Source organism: Ascidia mentula, chromosome 6 (assembly GCF_947561715.1).
Source record: "Ascidia mentula chromosome 6, kaAscMent1.1, whole genome shotgun sequence".
NCBI classification, from domain to species: Eukaryota; Metazoa; Chordata; class Ascidiacea; order Phlebobranchia; family Ascidiidae; genus Ascidia; species Ascidia mentula.
Window position 1 is genome coordinate 11772947 of NC_138571.1, and position 14241 is coordinate 11787187.

Below are 14241 nucleotides of genomic sequence, written 5' to 3' on the forward strand. Positions count from 1 at the left end.
CAGGAAGCCACGCTTGTGGAAGTGAGCAGCAGAAAAAACAGGAAGCCACGTTTGTAGAAGTGAGCAGCAGAAAAAACAGGAAGCCACGCTTGTGGAAGTGAGCAGCAGAAAAAACAGGAAGCCACGTTTGTAGAAGTGAGCAGCAGAAAAAACAGGAAGCCGCGTTTGTAGAAGTGAGCAGCAGAAAAAACAGGAATCCACGCTTGTGGAAGTGAGCTTGATCCAAGTTTGGCACGGCGCGCAAAATGGAAACGACGAATAGCATGAATACCTCAGATTACGCGGATTTTTCGGCAGAAAATGTTTGGCTTAGTGACAAACGTATAGATGCGGCGCATTATACGTATTACTTTATCAATTCCCAGGGATCGACGGAATGCAGAGCACGTTGGCGTACTCACGTGCAATGGATAGGGTACGAACGTACACTCCACAAAAGAAGTTTATTCAAATGAATAATGTTCATAGTAACCATTGGGTAACAGTTTCAAATATTTTATGATTAAATAACCATACAGTTCAAATATATGACAGTCAGTCGACTGAGTATAAATCGGACGAAAAGTTCGCTATTTCTAAATTGCTAAATTTAACTTATTTTAAATACATAAGTCTGGAATTCCCAAATGTGCAAAATTTTGTTCTGGTAACTGTGGGGTGTACGCTATAGCGTTTGCGGTCGCTTTATGTTTCAAAAGCCGAACTGCTGTGAAGCATGTTTTGTCTGTAACAGTATGCTATGCAACGCCTATCCTTCATGGTAACGTCAGTGTGCATATATGTAATATATACTTTTCGTTTTAAGAAGGGGGTTCTTTAGTTTAAAGTAGGTCATGCAATTAAGACGTTAGTTTTATTTTTTTCATACGTGTTTGACGTTACTTGATGGTGAAACCTAACCTAAACATTTTGTCTGCTTAGAAAGTCCTCCATATGCACAGCAGAGGCGTGGCGCAGTTAAGGAACCTGGAACATTTCGTGTAGCAAGATCACAGATTTACAATTTCCAGTCATTTATGTCGGAATATCTTAGATCTTCCGTGGTCTTGACGACATGACTTCTATGCGTATGGCATTTAGTCAAGCACGACTGACGTCCCTTATAGGAGAAATCCTTGCACTATTTTTAGCTAGGGTTGTTATGGCTGGTTGAAGCATTAAACTGCTGATTAACCTAACTCACGTATGATTTTAAGTTTTGGCCCATTTTTTGTGACAAGAATTTATCTTAAACTAAATTACCACTTTTAACGTTTTATGGTCTTTGTTGTTGTCTAATCCGAAAATATATTTTTTACTACTATTAGTGGCACAAACTTAGTCCTCGTCTACATTTTCTTGTAGCGTCATTTTTTACGAGGGGAGGTCTAACTCTTGTAAGTCCACTATTTTTAGGAAGATCACCTCCAGTTTGGAAGTATTAGGTGTGACGTGTCTTAAAACTTGGCATTATTCCAAAAATTGGCATTGAGGATAATTAGTTGTACCTATACTACTTGTGTTGTTGTATATTGCTATTTCTCTTTATTCATACCTGAATGAGTACAGATTATTGATTATATACGAGATGAGCCAATTTACTTTTTGACGGCCATCCAGCTGTCTGTACACTTCCTTTTCGCAGTTCCACAGAACATGGTATCATATAAAATATATTTTGCCAAACCACTGGGGCAGTAAGCCAACACATTCTTACCTCAAATGGCCTCTTGAAGCGTTTTTCGTATCTGTCTTAGGTCAGTAGTGCAGCAGCTTCAACATTTTGTACGTAGCATGTTCTAAAAGGCTTTGTTGTTGTTTTCTTCATAAGGTTCACAGGCTTCGCAGCCAAGGCATTGCAGCCAAGCTGGATCAGCCACTTTTCCCGACAAGTCGGAGCGAGATCTGAAAAATCAAGCTCCCGGTGAGGTTTAAACTTATGACCCTGGGCTAACCAGGCCCAACGCTCTACCCATGAGCTACAGGAGCTCAGTGGCTTCACGGGGTTTATTGTGGCCAAGGTACACTGGTGCGCAAGCGCACAACTTGTCAGGCGACATTCACAAGCGTAGAGGATCTCCACCACCGTAATCAGACAACGCAGAAGTAATGCCATGCTTGCGCATAGCAAGGCGGGATCGCCCCACTGCGCAGGCCCTTTATATTTTTATATCCAAATTGTCGGGAAAAGTGGCTGATCCAGCTTGGCTGCAATGCCTTGGCTGCGAAGCCTGTGAACGTTATGATAAGAATATTAGAGCTGTGATCGCCAAATATAAAGGGCCTGCGCAGTGGGGCGATCCTGCCTTGCTATGCGTAAGCATGGTATTACTTCTGCGTTATTGTTTTCTTCCTTTCAAGATATGTCATAAGGTTTGGCAACAATTTCTTTTTTTGCCGAAAGATTGTGACCTACACAATGCACAAAACGCATGTATCCAGCAATTCTTGAGTATATTTTAACACGAAATTAATAATATGGACATAAAATACTAACACGTCGATATATTACAGCGCTGTCTAAATTAAATGGCTTTATAGTATCATTATAATCTTGTGCAATTTGGAAAATCTCACAACTTGCTGAAATGACTTTCGACGACTTGTTGCCCCACATTGGTTGGGGAAGATACCAGATCACAAACATGATCTTGACCATGACGATGTTAATGTTGATAGCAATGCAAGTCCTCTCGCCTATTTTCATTGCATACCCCATGCCCTACAAGTGTAAGCAGCTGGCTGAAGCAGAGAAGGTGCGTTCGTTGGTTTTGTTTAATCACCAGTACGTCTACACTAAGAACACTTGTCGATTTGCAAAGAAACTATGTTTTTCATTTGTCCGTTGCTAAAAAGATAAAAAAAAAAAAAAAAAAAAAAATGGGAAAAATAGTGGCATTTTTTTTAGTTTTGTGGAGAGAAGTGGAATGATACATCCAGTGGACTTGTAGTGCCGATAAACGCAAAGGGCAATGCACCAAATCAATGCAAGAGGCGAGAGTTGCTTTTTTTTCGAAAACGATTTACCAATAGAATGCAAACAGTGTTTTTATGTCTGAACTTGAAAGTTTAGTGTAACCGTAATTCAACCTTTAATTTAAACAACATAAGTTTCGAGCAAATATGTTGTTACCCGTGGACATTACTGTATAATATAATACCAGAAATATTTATGAAATGTATGGATCTTCCACTGACAACTGTATTTGGCGTTGGGAACGTCTTGTGACAAGCGATTTGTAAGACTATCCTAGGTTATTGCAAAATCGCCTGAGATATCTAATTGTTAGAGCATCATCAGAATTCTTATTCAAATTTTGCCATAACTTTCACGTTAGTCCTAAAATCACAGCTGTATAATAATATCGTCAACCTGTAAGCGTATTTGATCTTTCAGATATAACATTAGTGATGACAAGAGGAACACAACTGACTTCTGTCTGGGGATAAGTAATGGAACTGCAACGGTAATTTATGACTTGGATAAACGTATTGCTTCTTCCATGTATTTGTTGGCACACCCTGTATTGTTTTCCATATGTTATAACATACTTTTACTTAGCTCCAATGTGACAAATTTTGTTGCGACCCCATAAATACATCCTTGCAGTTATCAGCCAAAAATGTGACATATCATTTTTGTTGTTGCCCCAAATTAGCGAAGCATGTTGTGTTTATCGTGCAGACCGAAGCATGCCATGAACACACGTTCGGGAGCGAAGGTACGGTTGCTACATCAATAGTCGAGGATTTTGACATGGTTTGCGAGAGGTCTTGGTACAAGTACTTGTTGCAGTCGGTCTTTATGCTGGGGGTGTTTTTCGCTGGACTGACTTTCGGTAAAGCGTCTGACAGGTTCGTTGAGCTCATTACATGCCTGTTAGGGCGGGGTTTCTTAACTCGTCTGTGGTCCCTCCGACCAATTTTTTGACTCTGTGGACCCCCAACATCGATTATTTAGACCTTTTTGGGGGGAGAAACTATTTATTGTCTCTTAAAGTGTAATTGTTGGAACCGCTGCTGACCCACAGTTGAGAAATCCTGTGTTGGGGTTCGTGTGGCAACTCTACCTCCTTTACACAAATTGTTTTCCATCTGTTTAATCAGAGAATACTGTTTCGGTATTCTATGGTTAAACAATAGATTTACTTTCTTTTATCCGGATTTCACTATGTTGCTGTAGTGTCAATCGATTATCAATTGATGTTATGTATGGTAGTCGCCCACGCGTTTTTGTTAAATATGTCGTTAAACTAAAATCACAGTCTTGTGTTTTCGCGCAAAAATGGGTTTGATTTAAAGAAACACAAAAACAACATTAAGTTTTTTCGTATCGCAGTGTGGGAAGGAAGAACGTGGTGATTGTGATGACCGTTGGTGCCTTGGTTGTTTCGATGGCAATTGCTTTCGTGAAATCGTTTGTTGCTTACGCCATACTGAGAGGATTGGTCGGGTTTTTCTGCTTTCACGTGCCAACGATCTACGTGCTTGGTGAGTAGAGCAGATGCAAAACATCCAGTGGCGTAGCCGGGCGATATTTTGGTGGTGGTCCAATACTTTCAAGCGACCAAATAAGGCTTGCTGGCAGGCATTCAAGGACTAAATCTAACGTTTTTTATCTGGCAGCTTCAGAATCAACAGTCTCTCACCGTCGTGCCATGGTTATCCAAGTTGGTACCTTCGGGTTTTCTTTGGGAACCATCCTCTTGGTGCCGTTTGCTTATTTGGCGAGGAACTGGGTTACTCTGCAGTTTGCTCTCACCGCAAGTTACACGTTCTGTATTGTCGTTTGGTGGTAAGATGTTTGTTTCAATAAAACTAGTATGGTTGATGCAGAGGATTTTCAGTAATCTAGAACGAAAACTCTTTTCATAAGTCATCTGCAGACAGTGCAGCGCACTTCGGTTTGGTGACGGCAAGATCGTTCTCAATCAACAGCTGCACTGTTGTGACCTAATAGGTCGAAGCAGCGTTCACTGCCTAAAGCTCACTAATCATAAAGTCCCATTTGCTTGTTCAATTTTTTAAATAATTTCTTAATTTAAGAATGTGTGGAGTCATCGCGTTGTTAAATTGGTGGAGATGTAATCGTACATATAAGCGACATACCTAAGCTAAATTTACCATCTTTCGTAACGTTTAGGTACGTTTAAATGCATCAGTTTATAGGATGTAAAAACAGGTTGTTTGACGAGTCTCCCCGTTGGCTGATTTCACGTGGGAACGAAAAGGAAGGGTTCAAAATCTTGAAAAAAATCGTCAAAACAAACAAATGCAGCGGGGAAGTGGAAGCTCTCGTTAACAGGTTTACAAGTTTGTGGGTTGTCTCATCATAAGGATGTGCTTTATTTTTGTTTCGCAAATATAGATTTCTATGGACTTAAAGTAAATTTATAGTTTACAAAATTATGTTTTTATTGAGCTATGCAGACAGTTTCGACCCATCAGGTCTCATCAGTGCAGCAGTTGACGTCGATCCAGTTAACCGACAAGACTATCTTCAGCCACCAGCTGCACTGATGAGACTTGATACGTCGAAATAGTGTGCATAACTGTATGCAGTTCACCGATCATGATTGGCTCACTAGCTTGCATATTTGTTTATTATCATTAATTTTATTAGAAAAATCGTATTTCAATATTCTCTGTCTTTAGGTTTTGTGAAAAGCTGAACGGTGATTCCGCTTCGTCAGGTGAAAGTATACTTGAAAAAAACTGCAAGGTGGCGACAAAGCGCAAAGTTAGGAACAAAGGAATGAGCGACACCTTGCGGGACCCACAACTCCGAATAGCGACTATTGTTCTTACATATACATGGTAACCAAAGACTCATCAGGCGGTCTTGATGTTTTTAAATTTAAGTCAAATGCTTCGGATGGCTTATTAAATAGCGTTGTTTTTGGCGTCGTTTTTTGACACAAATTTGGCGTCGTTTTTTTCACAAAACACAGCAAAAATGCAAAACGGCCGATGAAACAGTTTGGTTACATTAAATGATGATTCTTTGTTTTCAAAAACTTGCCACGCAGGTCATTAGTTTTAACTAAAGGACCAAATTTTAAAACTTTTTCAATTGTCATTAATTGTCATGAAGTTGTGAGATACAGGAAAGGAAAGGAAAGCGGTCACTGACATAGTACCCAGTTTCATTAACTGTATTCAGGTTCGCCACATCTTGTGCTTTCTACGGCCTCACCTTAAACGTAGCCAACTTGGGCGGAAACATTTACGTCACCACTCTGATCATGGGCTTGACGGCAATTCCTGCTTACCCCCTCGCTATTTACATGTGCAATAAAGTCGGGCGAAGATTCGTAATCTCGATTTGTTTCATTCTTGGTGGAGTCTCTTGTGTCCCAATGTACTTTGTTCCAGTTGGTAGGTATATATTTCATATCGGCTATATATATCCATGTACTTACTTCTCATAATGATCAGCATGCTAGCTTTTGCTTTCCTATTCCGTGTAGTTAACTCTACGTTTTTCCCTCCCAAGCATATCTACAACATTGCATGATTTTTTTTATAGAATACCAAGTTGTACAAATCACAATGTTCCTCTTCGGAAGGGTGTTTTCTCTCATTCCTTTTTCAACCATGTTCCTTATAACGGTCGAAACTTACCCGACAGTGATCAGGTCTGTCTTAATACCAGGATTTATCATGGTAGTTTGATTGATGTGTAACATATTTTCGCCCAACAGTGGAGTACACTATTCTACATTTAACTGACAGTGCTGACTTCTGAGGGGTTTTTAAGGGATCGTATCGGTTGTTTTTTTGTCTAAGCAGAGAATAATTTCAAAATACAAGAATTTTTAATCTTTTCTTGCGCTCAACAGAGCCATACATTAAAAAAACATTTTTTAACTTGACAAACTATATGCACGCGCACTATTTCTTATCATTCGGATGTTTTGCAGGTCAACTGCTGTTAACTATGGAAGTTCTGTAGCCAGGCTGGGTGCCGTTGTTGCTCCAGCCATTGCTATGACCGAATCCATCCACCCTACCTTGCCCAACATATTGCTCGGTTTCATCATGATTCTGGCAGGTAAGCGTCAAAACACATTTAGAGCCACTAGTTCAATACATGTAAAATTTATTTGCGACTGGACAGACCAAGGGGACAAAGAAATACCTTTTGATTGAAAATTTTTGGGCACACATATCTCACGTACATTTAAACTCAGTCAGTGTGTGAACGAAATAATTTAACTGCAAAACAATCCAAAACGTACGGCCATGTGTAGCCTTAATAGGAATATATATTCGAAATACCGCATTTGTATACTGTCATGCAGTACTACCCATAGCCATTAAAAGAAACGGGCATTTTTTTACGATTTCCTCTTGTGTTAGGTATTTTGATCCTTGCTTTGCCGGAAACTCGCAAAGCAAAAATGAGTGAAACAATACAAGATGCCAGTTCCTACATGAGGGAAAACCCCGGCCCATTGCTGCGTATGTGTTGAAGCGGAAAATACTACTACACCGGGTCACAAGTTTTTTTCCAAACTTGATCCACATATAAGTATGTATCAAGGCATAAAACATTAATCCAGTCACCAGATTAAATCAAATGTTTACAAGGTATATCACGTTATAAATGAGCATTAACAAGTGTTGTCGCTATAGTGAAAATATACCGAATCCGCAACCTTTGGCATGAGCCAGTTACACTCTTTTTGCACGAAGCTGAGCATGTTTTGAGTCGCAAATCTCAGTTGGTATGGATCACTTTGACCCCTCAACGTACAACAAACATAATAAGCGACACTGTATGTTTTAATGAATTTGTAAAATCTTTAGGAACCAACTATAACTTTGAAATGTTTCTGCTTTATTGTGTTGCTGTTACTGCCAGGCATATTGTATTGCAATAAAACTGCTTTTCTGGCACAAATAATTGTTACTTTTATTCACCGGCGTTTCGGATTTATTCACATTATAGTTGTTTTGTAAATGTGGTTGTCGTCTATATAGGACCACAACAGAGGGTAAAATAACCACATGTTATTCCGAAACCATAGGTTGCTGACCTCTGCCCTATGCATTTTCCATTTTCTCGTAGACCTGTTTATGTTGTGTATGGGCAAATACATAAAAACCAGTAGACAAAAATTAGTTGGGGACAGTGTGTTTATTCATTCGGTTGTTTAAATGTATCTTGATAGGAAACTTATTAAGTGTAGACGTAAACGCGACCTTTCAAAGACAGAACACAAACCTTCGCCCTTTATATTTGCCTGAACTGCGAGTAGGGGTCACAATGTTCTCACTACCAACCCGAAGTAATAACTCCACGCCAAATATTTAGAACCAAAACAGTGGTACAAGGGTGCACACACAATCCACGCTTGTACGATTATTACGTCACAGTGCGTGTAATTGATACGCAACAAAGGGGCTGCGCCGGTAAAGAACGTTTCTTTTATTTGGCGATTGTGTTACGCGGTTTACACGTTCCTCCAGCAATTTAAACAGTATCCTGAGCGCGGGCCTTGTGTTGTTGTTAAAAACTGAAAGACTATGACACGTTAGGAGTTAATTATCCGGTTATGGCAGGTCCCTTTGAAGTGGAAGATTATTGGCACAGTGTGTATCTGTAGTGTATTGTTCACATTGCCGTCTACGTATTTGGTCTGGGAAAGTGTGGATATGATTGTTGCCATTGTAAGGTGAGAAAATCTACGAGAAGAGGTTTACTGGCGTTCTAAGTGCTTTGAGTCACTTCTCAGTGCGTCACTTGCGAATTAAATGTCAAAAATTGTTGGTTTAAAGTGGGTGAAGTAAGCAACAATGTGAGAAAAAATACGATTAAGAATCTGTAGTTGACTTAGTACTTTTCTTACTTTAATCAGTGTTTCTTCAACTGGGGAATAGTTCACCCAATTGTTAATGAAATTTTACTGTGGGGAACAAGGCAAAGTGGATGAAAACTTATGTTTGTTTTTACTGCATTCTACAGTTTATTTTTTATTCAACGAAAATCAGTAGTCATGAACACTAAGTCGTACGGTTAGATTTTCTGTGATGGAGTGTTTTAATCTGAAGTAACGTTACACAAGAGTAAAATGTAGTGTACAAAATATGAATGACAGAAATGCCACAAACTTGAGCAAAGATAAGCAAGCGAACAAATTAAGAAAGTCAAGATTTAAATCGGTACATAACGATATCACTACATAAAATCATTTCAGTTTAAACATTTTGTTAAACCCTTGGCGTGTCTTGTGTTAAATGCAAAAATAAACTGTAATCAAACAAAGGGCACATTTCACTAAATGTCAACAATCGGTGCATTGTCCGGTGGCAATTTTTTGACGCCGGGGCTTCTTTGAAAAGTGTATTTATTCACACAACCATACGCCCACTTGAGCAAATCTTCAAACACGCCCGATCCACTAATAAAATGGGGTGCGTGGACTTTTCACACTTACCGCAACTAAAGCACTTCTCCAATAAAACTTTCGAGCGTGGTAGGGAAAAGGGACCAGTCATGCTTATGTCATGCCCACAAATAAGAGAGTAATATAAAACCTCTCTGTAGATGCAACAGTAGTGCAAGCCAAAAAAGACCTCCTATATGTATATATTTGTGATTTTGTATAGCTTTGCAGAACCTTAACAACATAGCTTTTTTAACGACAGTTGATTTTGATAAACAATGGAAAAGAAACAGGAAAAACCCGGATCAAACCGGTTTATAAAAGGTAGAAGACATGAAGCCATTGCTGAAATTGAAGGATGGATATCAGAAACCAGGGCAGAGACCATTAAAGGTTATCGGATAGTTTATTCTTAAATGTGTCAAACGCCAGACACTGCGTGTTGTTTTAAAAATAGCTGGATAGGCACTTTATATTTCAAGCTAAAGACTGAGTGTTTGCAACACATGTTTTAAAATCAATTCAAAACCCGTTTTTAAACTTAATTGCTATACCGGTATGGTAATTTTACAATTTTTACTTACACGCGAAATGGTGGTTTATTATTCGATTATGCCAAATATTTTCACCTCTTGCAGCTGGAGCATCCAGAGTCTCTTCGCAACCATCAAAAAACATCACCGAACAAAAAATGTTGGACTCCAAACTCTACGACATGTCCAAGCAACGCCTCAACTTCATCCTGCAGAGCCAGTGGCAACGCAAGCTCTTTTTTGAGAAGCAGAAACGAAAAACAGCGGTGATGCGTGACTTATTACGTAATGTTGACGTCACAGTTTTTTCTGATAAGTTGGGAGCGCCAAACCAGCTCGGCGACAAGCGACGGGCGACAGTTATACCCGACGCAAGGCGACAACTACTAGTCTCGAAGCAGCCAAAAGCGGCGACGACTATACCAGGACCCCGCGAGCTGGGTAAAGTGGAACCATCGCCCTTTGTGACGCAACAAAAAGACGCGTACCTAATGGCGTTAGGGTGTAGTGATGCTTCCGTGGTATCTGACGATGAGACCAAAGCGCAAAAAATGGCCACAGACGTTTCGGAAAAGTCGTCGCCGAGCCGCACGTGGCCCATGTGTGACGCAAGGTATGTTCGGCTGAGTGAAAGTTTGTGCGAAAATTACCCAAAAGGTGAACCGGGAATCACGTGGAAACTAACGGGAAGAAAAGCAACGGAGGCCTATTAGGTCATTAACGGATACGAAAACTGACACGATTGCAAATTATTACATTCTCCGATGATGGATGATGACAGTAATAACTCAAGCACTGCTTACTCTATACAGAAACATGTGAAGTGAGTGCCATCACTTTCACATTTTGTTGCGAAGCTATGGCGAATTCGAAATCAAAGTGTAACCTACAGTTGGAAAAATAAGTTTTACAAAGCTTTTTAAAATATGTACTTTTTAGGTATACAAATACGAATGGTTGTTTTCTTGAGTCTTTTGGCGTATCCCGAACCTCAGACTATTCTAACGGATACAATTTTAATTTCTTTGAAAATTGCTAACTTTTTCTGTTGTTATTCACACCGATGCTTTACGCATGTTTGAAACTCTGATCACTCATTCTCAAAGAATCACATTAATATTGTTCACAAATTGTTCCTTTTTTAGAACCGTCCACCAACCATTTTTTTCACACCAATAACAACTTCGTTTTCCTGCGTCATCTTTATTTGCGTTACTAATTAAATCTCTGCGTGGATGCGTTCCTGCGCATTTTCTTGCTTTCTGCCCCTTCTGTTTTTTAGTCGCTCGATGTCGCTGCTGAGTACACCGCCCACACGTGTAAGCATGCCTTGGGCGGATGACAACGAGCTCTGCATTTTCTGGGCGATCTAAATCAAAGCCATTTAGGATATATGTTTTATAAAAAAAAGCACTTATTAGTTTACGCAGTGTATGGACGTGGATAATTTTTTGTGATATTCACGCTTTATTAATAAGTAAAATAAAGATTTGGTCAAAAAATGACAAAACATCTCAAGATTTTTCTGTTTTTTGCGATAATGAATGACAAGCGTGCGAGTAAATGTAATTGTACACGTAAGAAATTTGTGCTCAAATTTACATTTAGGGATAATCGTTATGTTTGATTCGCCCTTTTTTGATTATTCTATTGTAAAGTATATGTTTGAGTACATTGGAGGATTGCATTTTAGGTCCTCCGTGTTTAACAGAAACAGACCGACCTTAATCAATTATTGCTCCTCACCTCCTTCAAATCACCTTCTTTTCGAGTGTCGTCTCCTCTGCTTTGTTCTTCCTGATGGAGTTTGTATAAAAGTGATTCGTTTTCGAGGGACAGCACCTTCACCCGCTTTAAAGATTCTGCTTGTTTTTCAACCATCTGCTTGCGCTGTCGCGTCATAATCTTCGACAACATTAAAAGAAAATACAGAACAATGGCGTTGTTAGTTTTAATTGAAGCTTTGCACACCGCCCAACAGTCTAACAAAAACAAATAGATATAATTCTAAAATGAAACTCCTGTTGCTGCCATATTACAATTTAAAATATGCTGCTCTTCTGGCATAAAATTAACGTTATGGCATAATTCTAGTAGTTCCTAATTCATACAATCTTAACAAAGGTTTGCACAGTCCGCTTGAAGACTTACATACATTGCATATATCCAGTAAATACGTCAGGTGTGTGTCACGATAATCCAATGTCAAGTCAAGCTTGACTGCCATATATCATTACAATTTTGTTATGGTAAATGTGGTCGAAATTGGATGTATTACCTCCACTGTTGCTCTAAGCATTGCGTTTTCTTTTTCGAGCATTTTTCCAGCTTCTTGTTCCGAACAGAAGAGCGCCTCCAAGCGGTTTTTCTCGTTTTCAATCTCCTTCATTTCGGCAACATGGCCTTGTGATTTGCCGAGTTGCTCAGTGAATTCATTCTTGATTCTTATTTCGTCTTGTCTAAATGAAGCCACAAAAGTTTGAAGTTGTACGAGCGAAGTGCTTGTCCACTTTGTAATGCAGGAAATTTAAAAAAACACGTGTGGCTAATGATCTTTACGTTTTAAGTTCCAGCTGTTCCTCTAGCTTGCTCTTGTCATTTCTAAGTTCATCGTTTTCGTTCGTCAATGCCTTAACTTGCGTTTCGAAATTTTCCACCATGCCCCTTGCAAATTCTTCACTTTTTACGGCTTGCGATTCGAGGTGGCTTTTGGATTCAAGGGCTGTCTTTACGTCTTCAAGGGCACGGCAAATTGTTTGGCGCATTTCCATTTCTTTCCGTAGTATTCCGTTGCCACAAGAGCCATCGGCGTTCCTGTAGACCACACTGAATATGTTTAGAATTCTTTGAACATGTGACCTTTTGGTTTTTAACAAATTATTGTTCTCATACTGGATATTAGTACATGTTAGGGTTTAAGTCTCTCTTACTTTGTCCAATTCGTATGAATTATCAATTGCTATCAATATAGTTGAAGCAAGTATTCGACATTCAATTAAGAAATTTTCGTGTTGGTGGTGCAGGCCTACTTAAAAATCTAGCACGCCCTTTAGCCGTTTAGTATAAGCCTAATCACACAGTTAAACTTACCTTCCTTCGGACAGAGCACATTTGTCATTGCAGAATTTTTTAAAAAACAGGCCAACTGTCAGAGCCACTAAAATATAAGTCAAAAATTGTACGTCAGTGAAGCTTCGCATCCAGCCTGATAAGCCAAGCAAACTCAAAAACAGCAATTTTAGTCCCAGCATGATCCGAATGGACAAAAACGCTGGAAGCAAATTGACGAAGCCAGCCAGCCATTTTATCATCAGCACTAGGCAGTAGTGAAAGGAGGAGCAAAGTTGCTTTTGCAAATACATGTTTTTTTACGGTAGCAGTATCTTGTTCGGTGCAGTCCACAGCTCCATGCTAGCAAATTGTTTTGGACGGCATCGATTGAACTTTTTAATTTCACTTTGCGAGGTTCGGTCAAAGTACCACTTGACACAAACATTTTCTACTCAATTTATGTCTGCCTTGCTGTCTTTGTTACATAACAATCAGTAGTGTTGCGTAATTATTTAATTCTTCGTACAGGTAATAATTAGTGCAATCGTAAACAGTAAGTTGCTTTGAATTGCTAGTAAATTTAAGATAATTGTCGCAACTTCTAGCTGGATCTAAATAAAGATGGTTGTTGGGTATTCATGCGCAAACGTAGCCGCTGGCCTTCATAAAGTAGGGACCTGCTAGTATGCTACTGTTATGTGGCAGGGGCCACAATTTTTAAACATCAATTAATACTGACCAATGATTTTAAAAGTACTGACGCTGCCAGGCATGTTTTATTGCTGAAATACTGTCGTCTCGCAAATTTTATTGTTTTGACATTTCGGTTGCCATGCAGCAGCCTTCATCTGGAGATTGAAAATGTGAATCAACCAATATGGACAATGTTGTTGCACATAAACAAAGTAAAGAAACGATGAGAAAAGGCGAACACACCTGCACTCCAACTATCAAGAACAGCACGGGTTATCAATGTTTTTAGAGTGCCTGAGGTGTAAAAAAGAATTTCTAACCCGTGCTGTTCTTGATATTTGTAGTGCAGGTGTGTTCGCCTTTTCTTGTCGTTTCTGCACTTCTTTCTATTCAACTGTATATTTTTCTATGCCACAACATTGTCCACATTGATTGATTCACATATTTCATCTCCTGGTGAAGGCTGCTTAGTAACCGAAACATCGAAACGATAAAATTTGCCAGAAGAGCAGTATTTCAGCAATTTTTCAACATCGACTGAATAAACGCACAATTCTCCTGCTTGGAAAGATCACGAGCACATTTTTTGTCAT

General features: G+C 39.3%; 3 protein-coding genes across 4 annotated transcripts; 2 read left to right on the plus strand and 1 right to left on the minus strand.

Moving 5' to 3' along the window:
* The first annotated feature begins 2567 nt into the window (after positions 1 to 2567).
* LOC145906658 (organic cation transporter protein-like) lies at positions 2568 to 7454 on the plus strand. Its single transcript, XM_082994107.1, has 12 exons — positions 2568 to 2735; positions 2888 to 2973; positions 3377 to 3446; positions 3644 to 3834; positions 4319 to 4470; positions 4606 to 4774; positions 5162 to 5284; positions 5635 to 5796; positions 6143 to 6357; positions 6509 to 6617; positions 6903 to 7033; positions 7342 to 7454. The coding sequence occupies exons 1-12, from the start codon at positions 2568 to 2570 to the stop codon at positions 7452 to 7454; spliced, it is 1689 nt and encodes a 562-aa protein (XP_082850233.1).
* A 1105-nt stretch (positions 7455 to 8559) lies between these two features.
* LOC145905978 (uncharacterized) lies at positions 8560 to 11114 on the plus strand. Of its 2 annotated transcripts, XM_082993327.1 has the most exons (3): positions 8560 to 8660; positions 9634 to 9764; positions 10010 to 11114. In XM_082993327.1, exons 2-3 carry the CDS (start codon positions 9650 to 9652, stop codon positions 10615 to 10617), a joined length of 723 nt encoding a protein of 240 aa, XP_082849453.1. In that variant the 5' UTR covers positions 8560 to 8660; positions 9634 to 9649; the 3' UTR covers positions 10618 to 11114. The 2 variants fall into 2 exon arrangements, with proteins under 2 accessions (XP_082849453.1, XP_082849452.1); XM_082993326.1 differs by lacking the exon at positions 8560 to 8660 and having other exon boundaries at positions 9599 to 9764; positions 10010 to 11113.
* Positions 11115 to 11121: 7 nt separating this feature from the next.
* Positions 11122 to 13286, minus strand: LOC145905977 (uncharacterized). Its single transcript, XM_082993325.1, has 5 exons — positions 12995 to 13286; positions 12464 to 12718; positions 12183 to 12363; positions 11651 to 11809; positions 11122 to 11273 (listed from the first exon to the last, which is right to left on the minus strand). Exons 1-5 carry the CDS (start codon positions 13264 to 13266, stop codon positions 11124 to 11126), a joined length of 1017 nt encoding a protein of 338 aa, XP_082849451.1. The 5' UTR covers positions 13267 to 13286; the 3' UTR covers positions 11122 to 11123.
* Positions 13287 to 14241: the final 955 nt, after the last annotated feature.

What these genes read in the sequence shown, in the direction of transcription:
- LOC145906658 (XM_082994107.1), top strand. Translation starts at nt 2,568, where the DNA reads ATGACTTTCGACGACTTGTTGCCCCACATTGGTTGGGGAAGATACCAG. An exon ending in GCACCAAATCAATGCAAGAG is followed by an intron (nt 2,974 to 3,376) that starts GCGAGAGTTGCT and finishes TTGATCTTTCAG; the next exon opens with ATATAACATTAGTGATGACA. An exon ending in ATTGTTCTTACATATACATG is followed by an intron (nt 5,797 to 6,142) that starts GTAACCAAAGAC and finishes AACTGTATTCAG; the next exon opens with GTTCGCCACATCTTGTGCTT.
- LOC145905978 (XM_082993327.1), top strand. Translation starts at nt 9,650, where the DNA reads ATGGAAAAGAAACAGGAAAAACCCGGATCAAACCGGTTTATAAAAGGT. An exon ending in CAGGGCAGAGACCATTAAAG is followed by an intron (nt 9,765 to 10,009) that starts GTTATCGGATAG and finishes CACCTCTTGCAG; the next exon opens with CTGGAGCATCCAGAGTCTCT.
- LOC145905977 (XM_082993325.1), bottom strand. Translation starts at nt 13,266, where the DNA reads ATGTATTTGCAAAAGCAACTTTGCTCCTCCTTTCACTACTGCCTAGTG. An exon ending in TGCTTAGAGCAACAGTGGAG is followed by an intron (nt 11,810 to 12,182) that starts GTAATACATCCA and finishes ATGTTGTCGAAG; the next exon opens with ATTATGACGCGACAGCGCAA. An exon ending in AAGAAGGTGATTTGAAGGAG is followed by an intron (nt 11,274 to 11,650) that starts GTGAGGAGCAAT and finishes GCTTTGATTTAG; the next exon opens with ATCGCCCAGAAAATGCAGAG.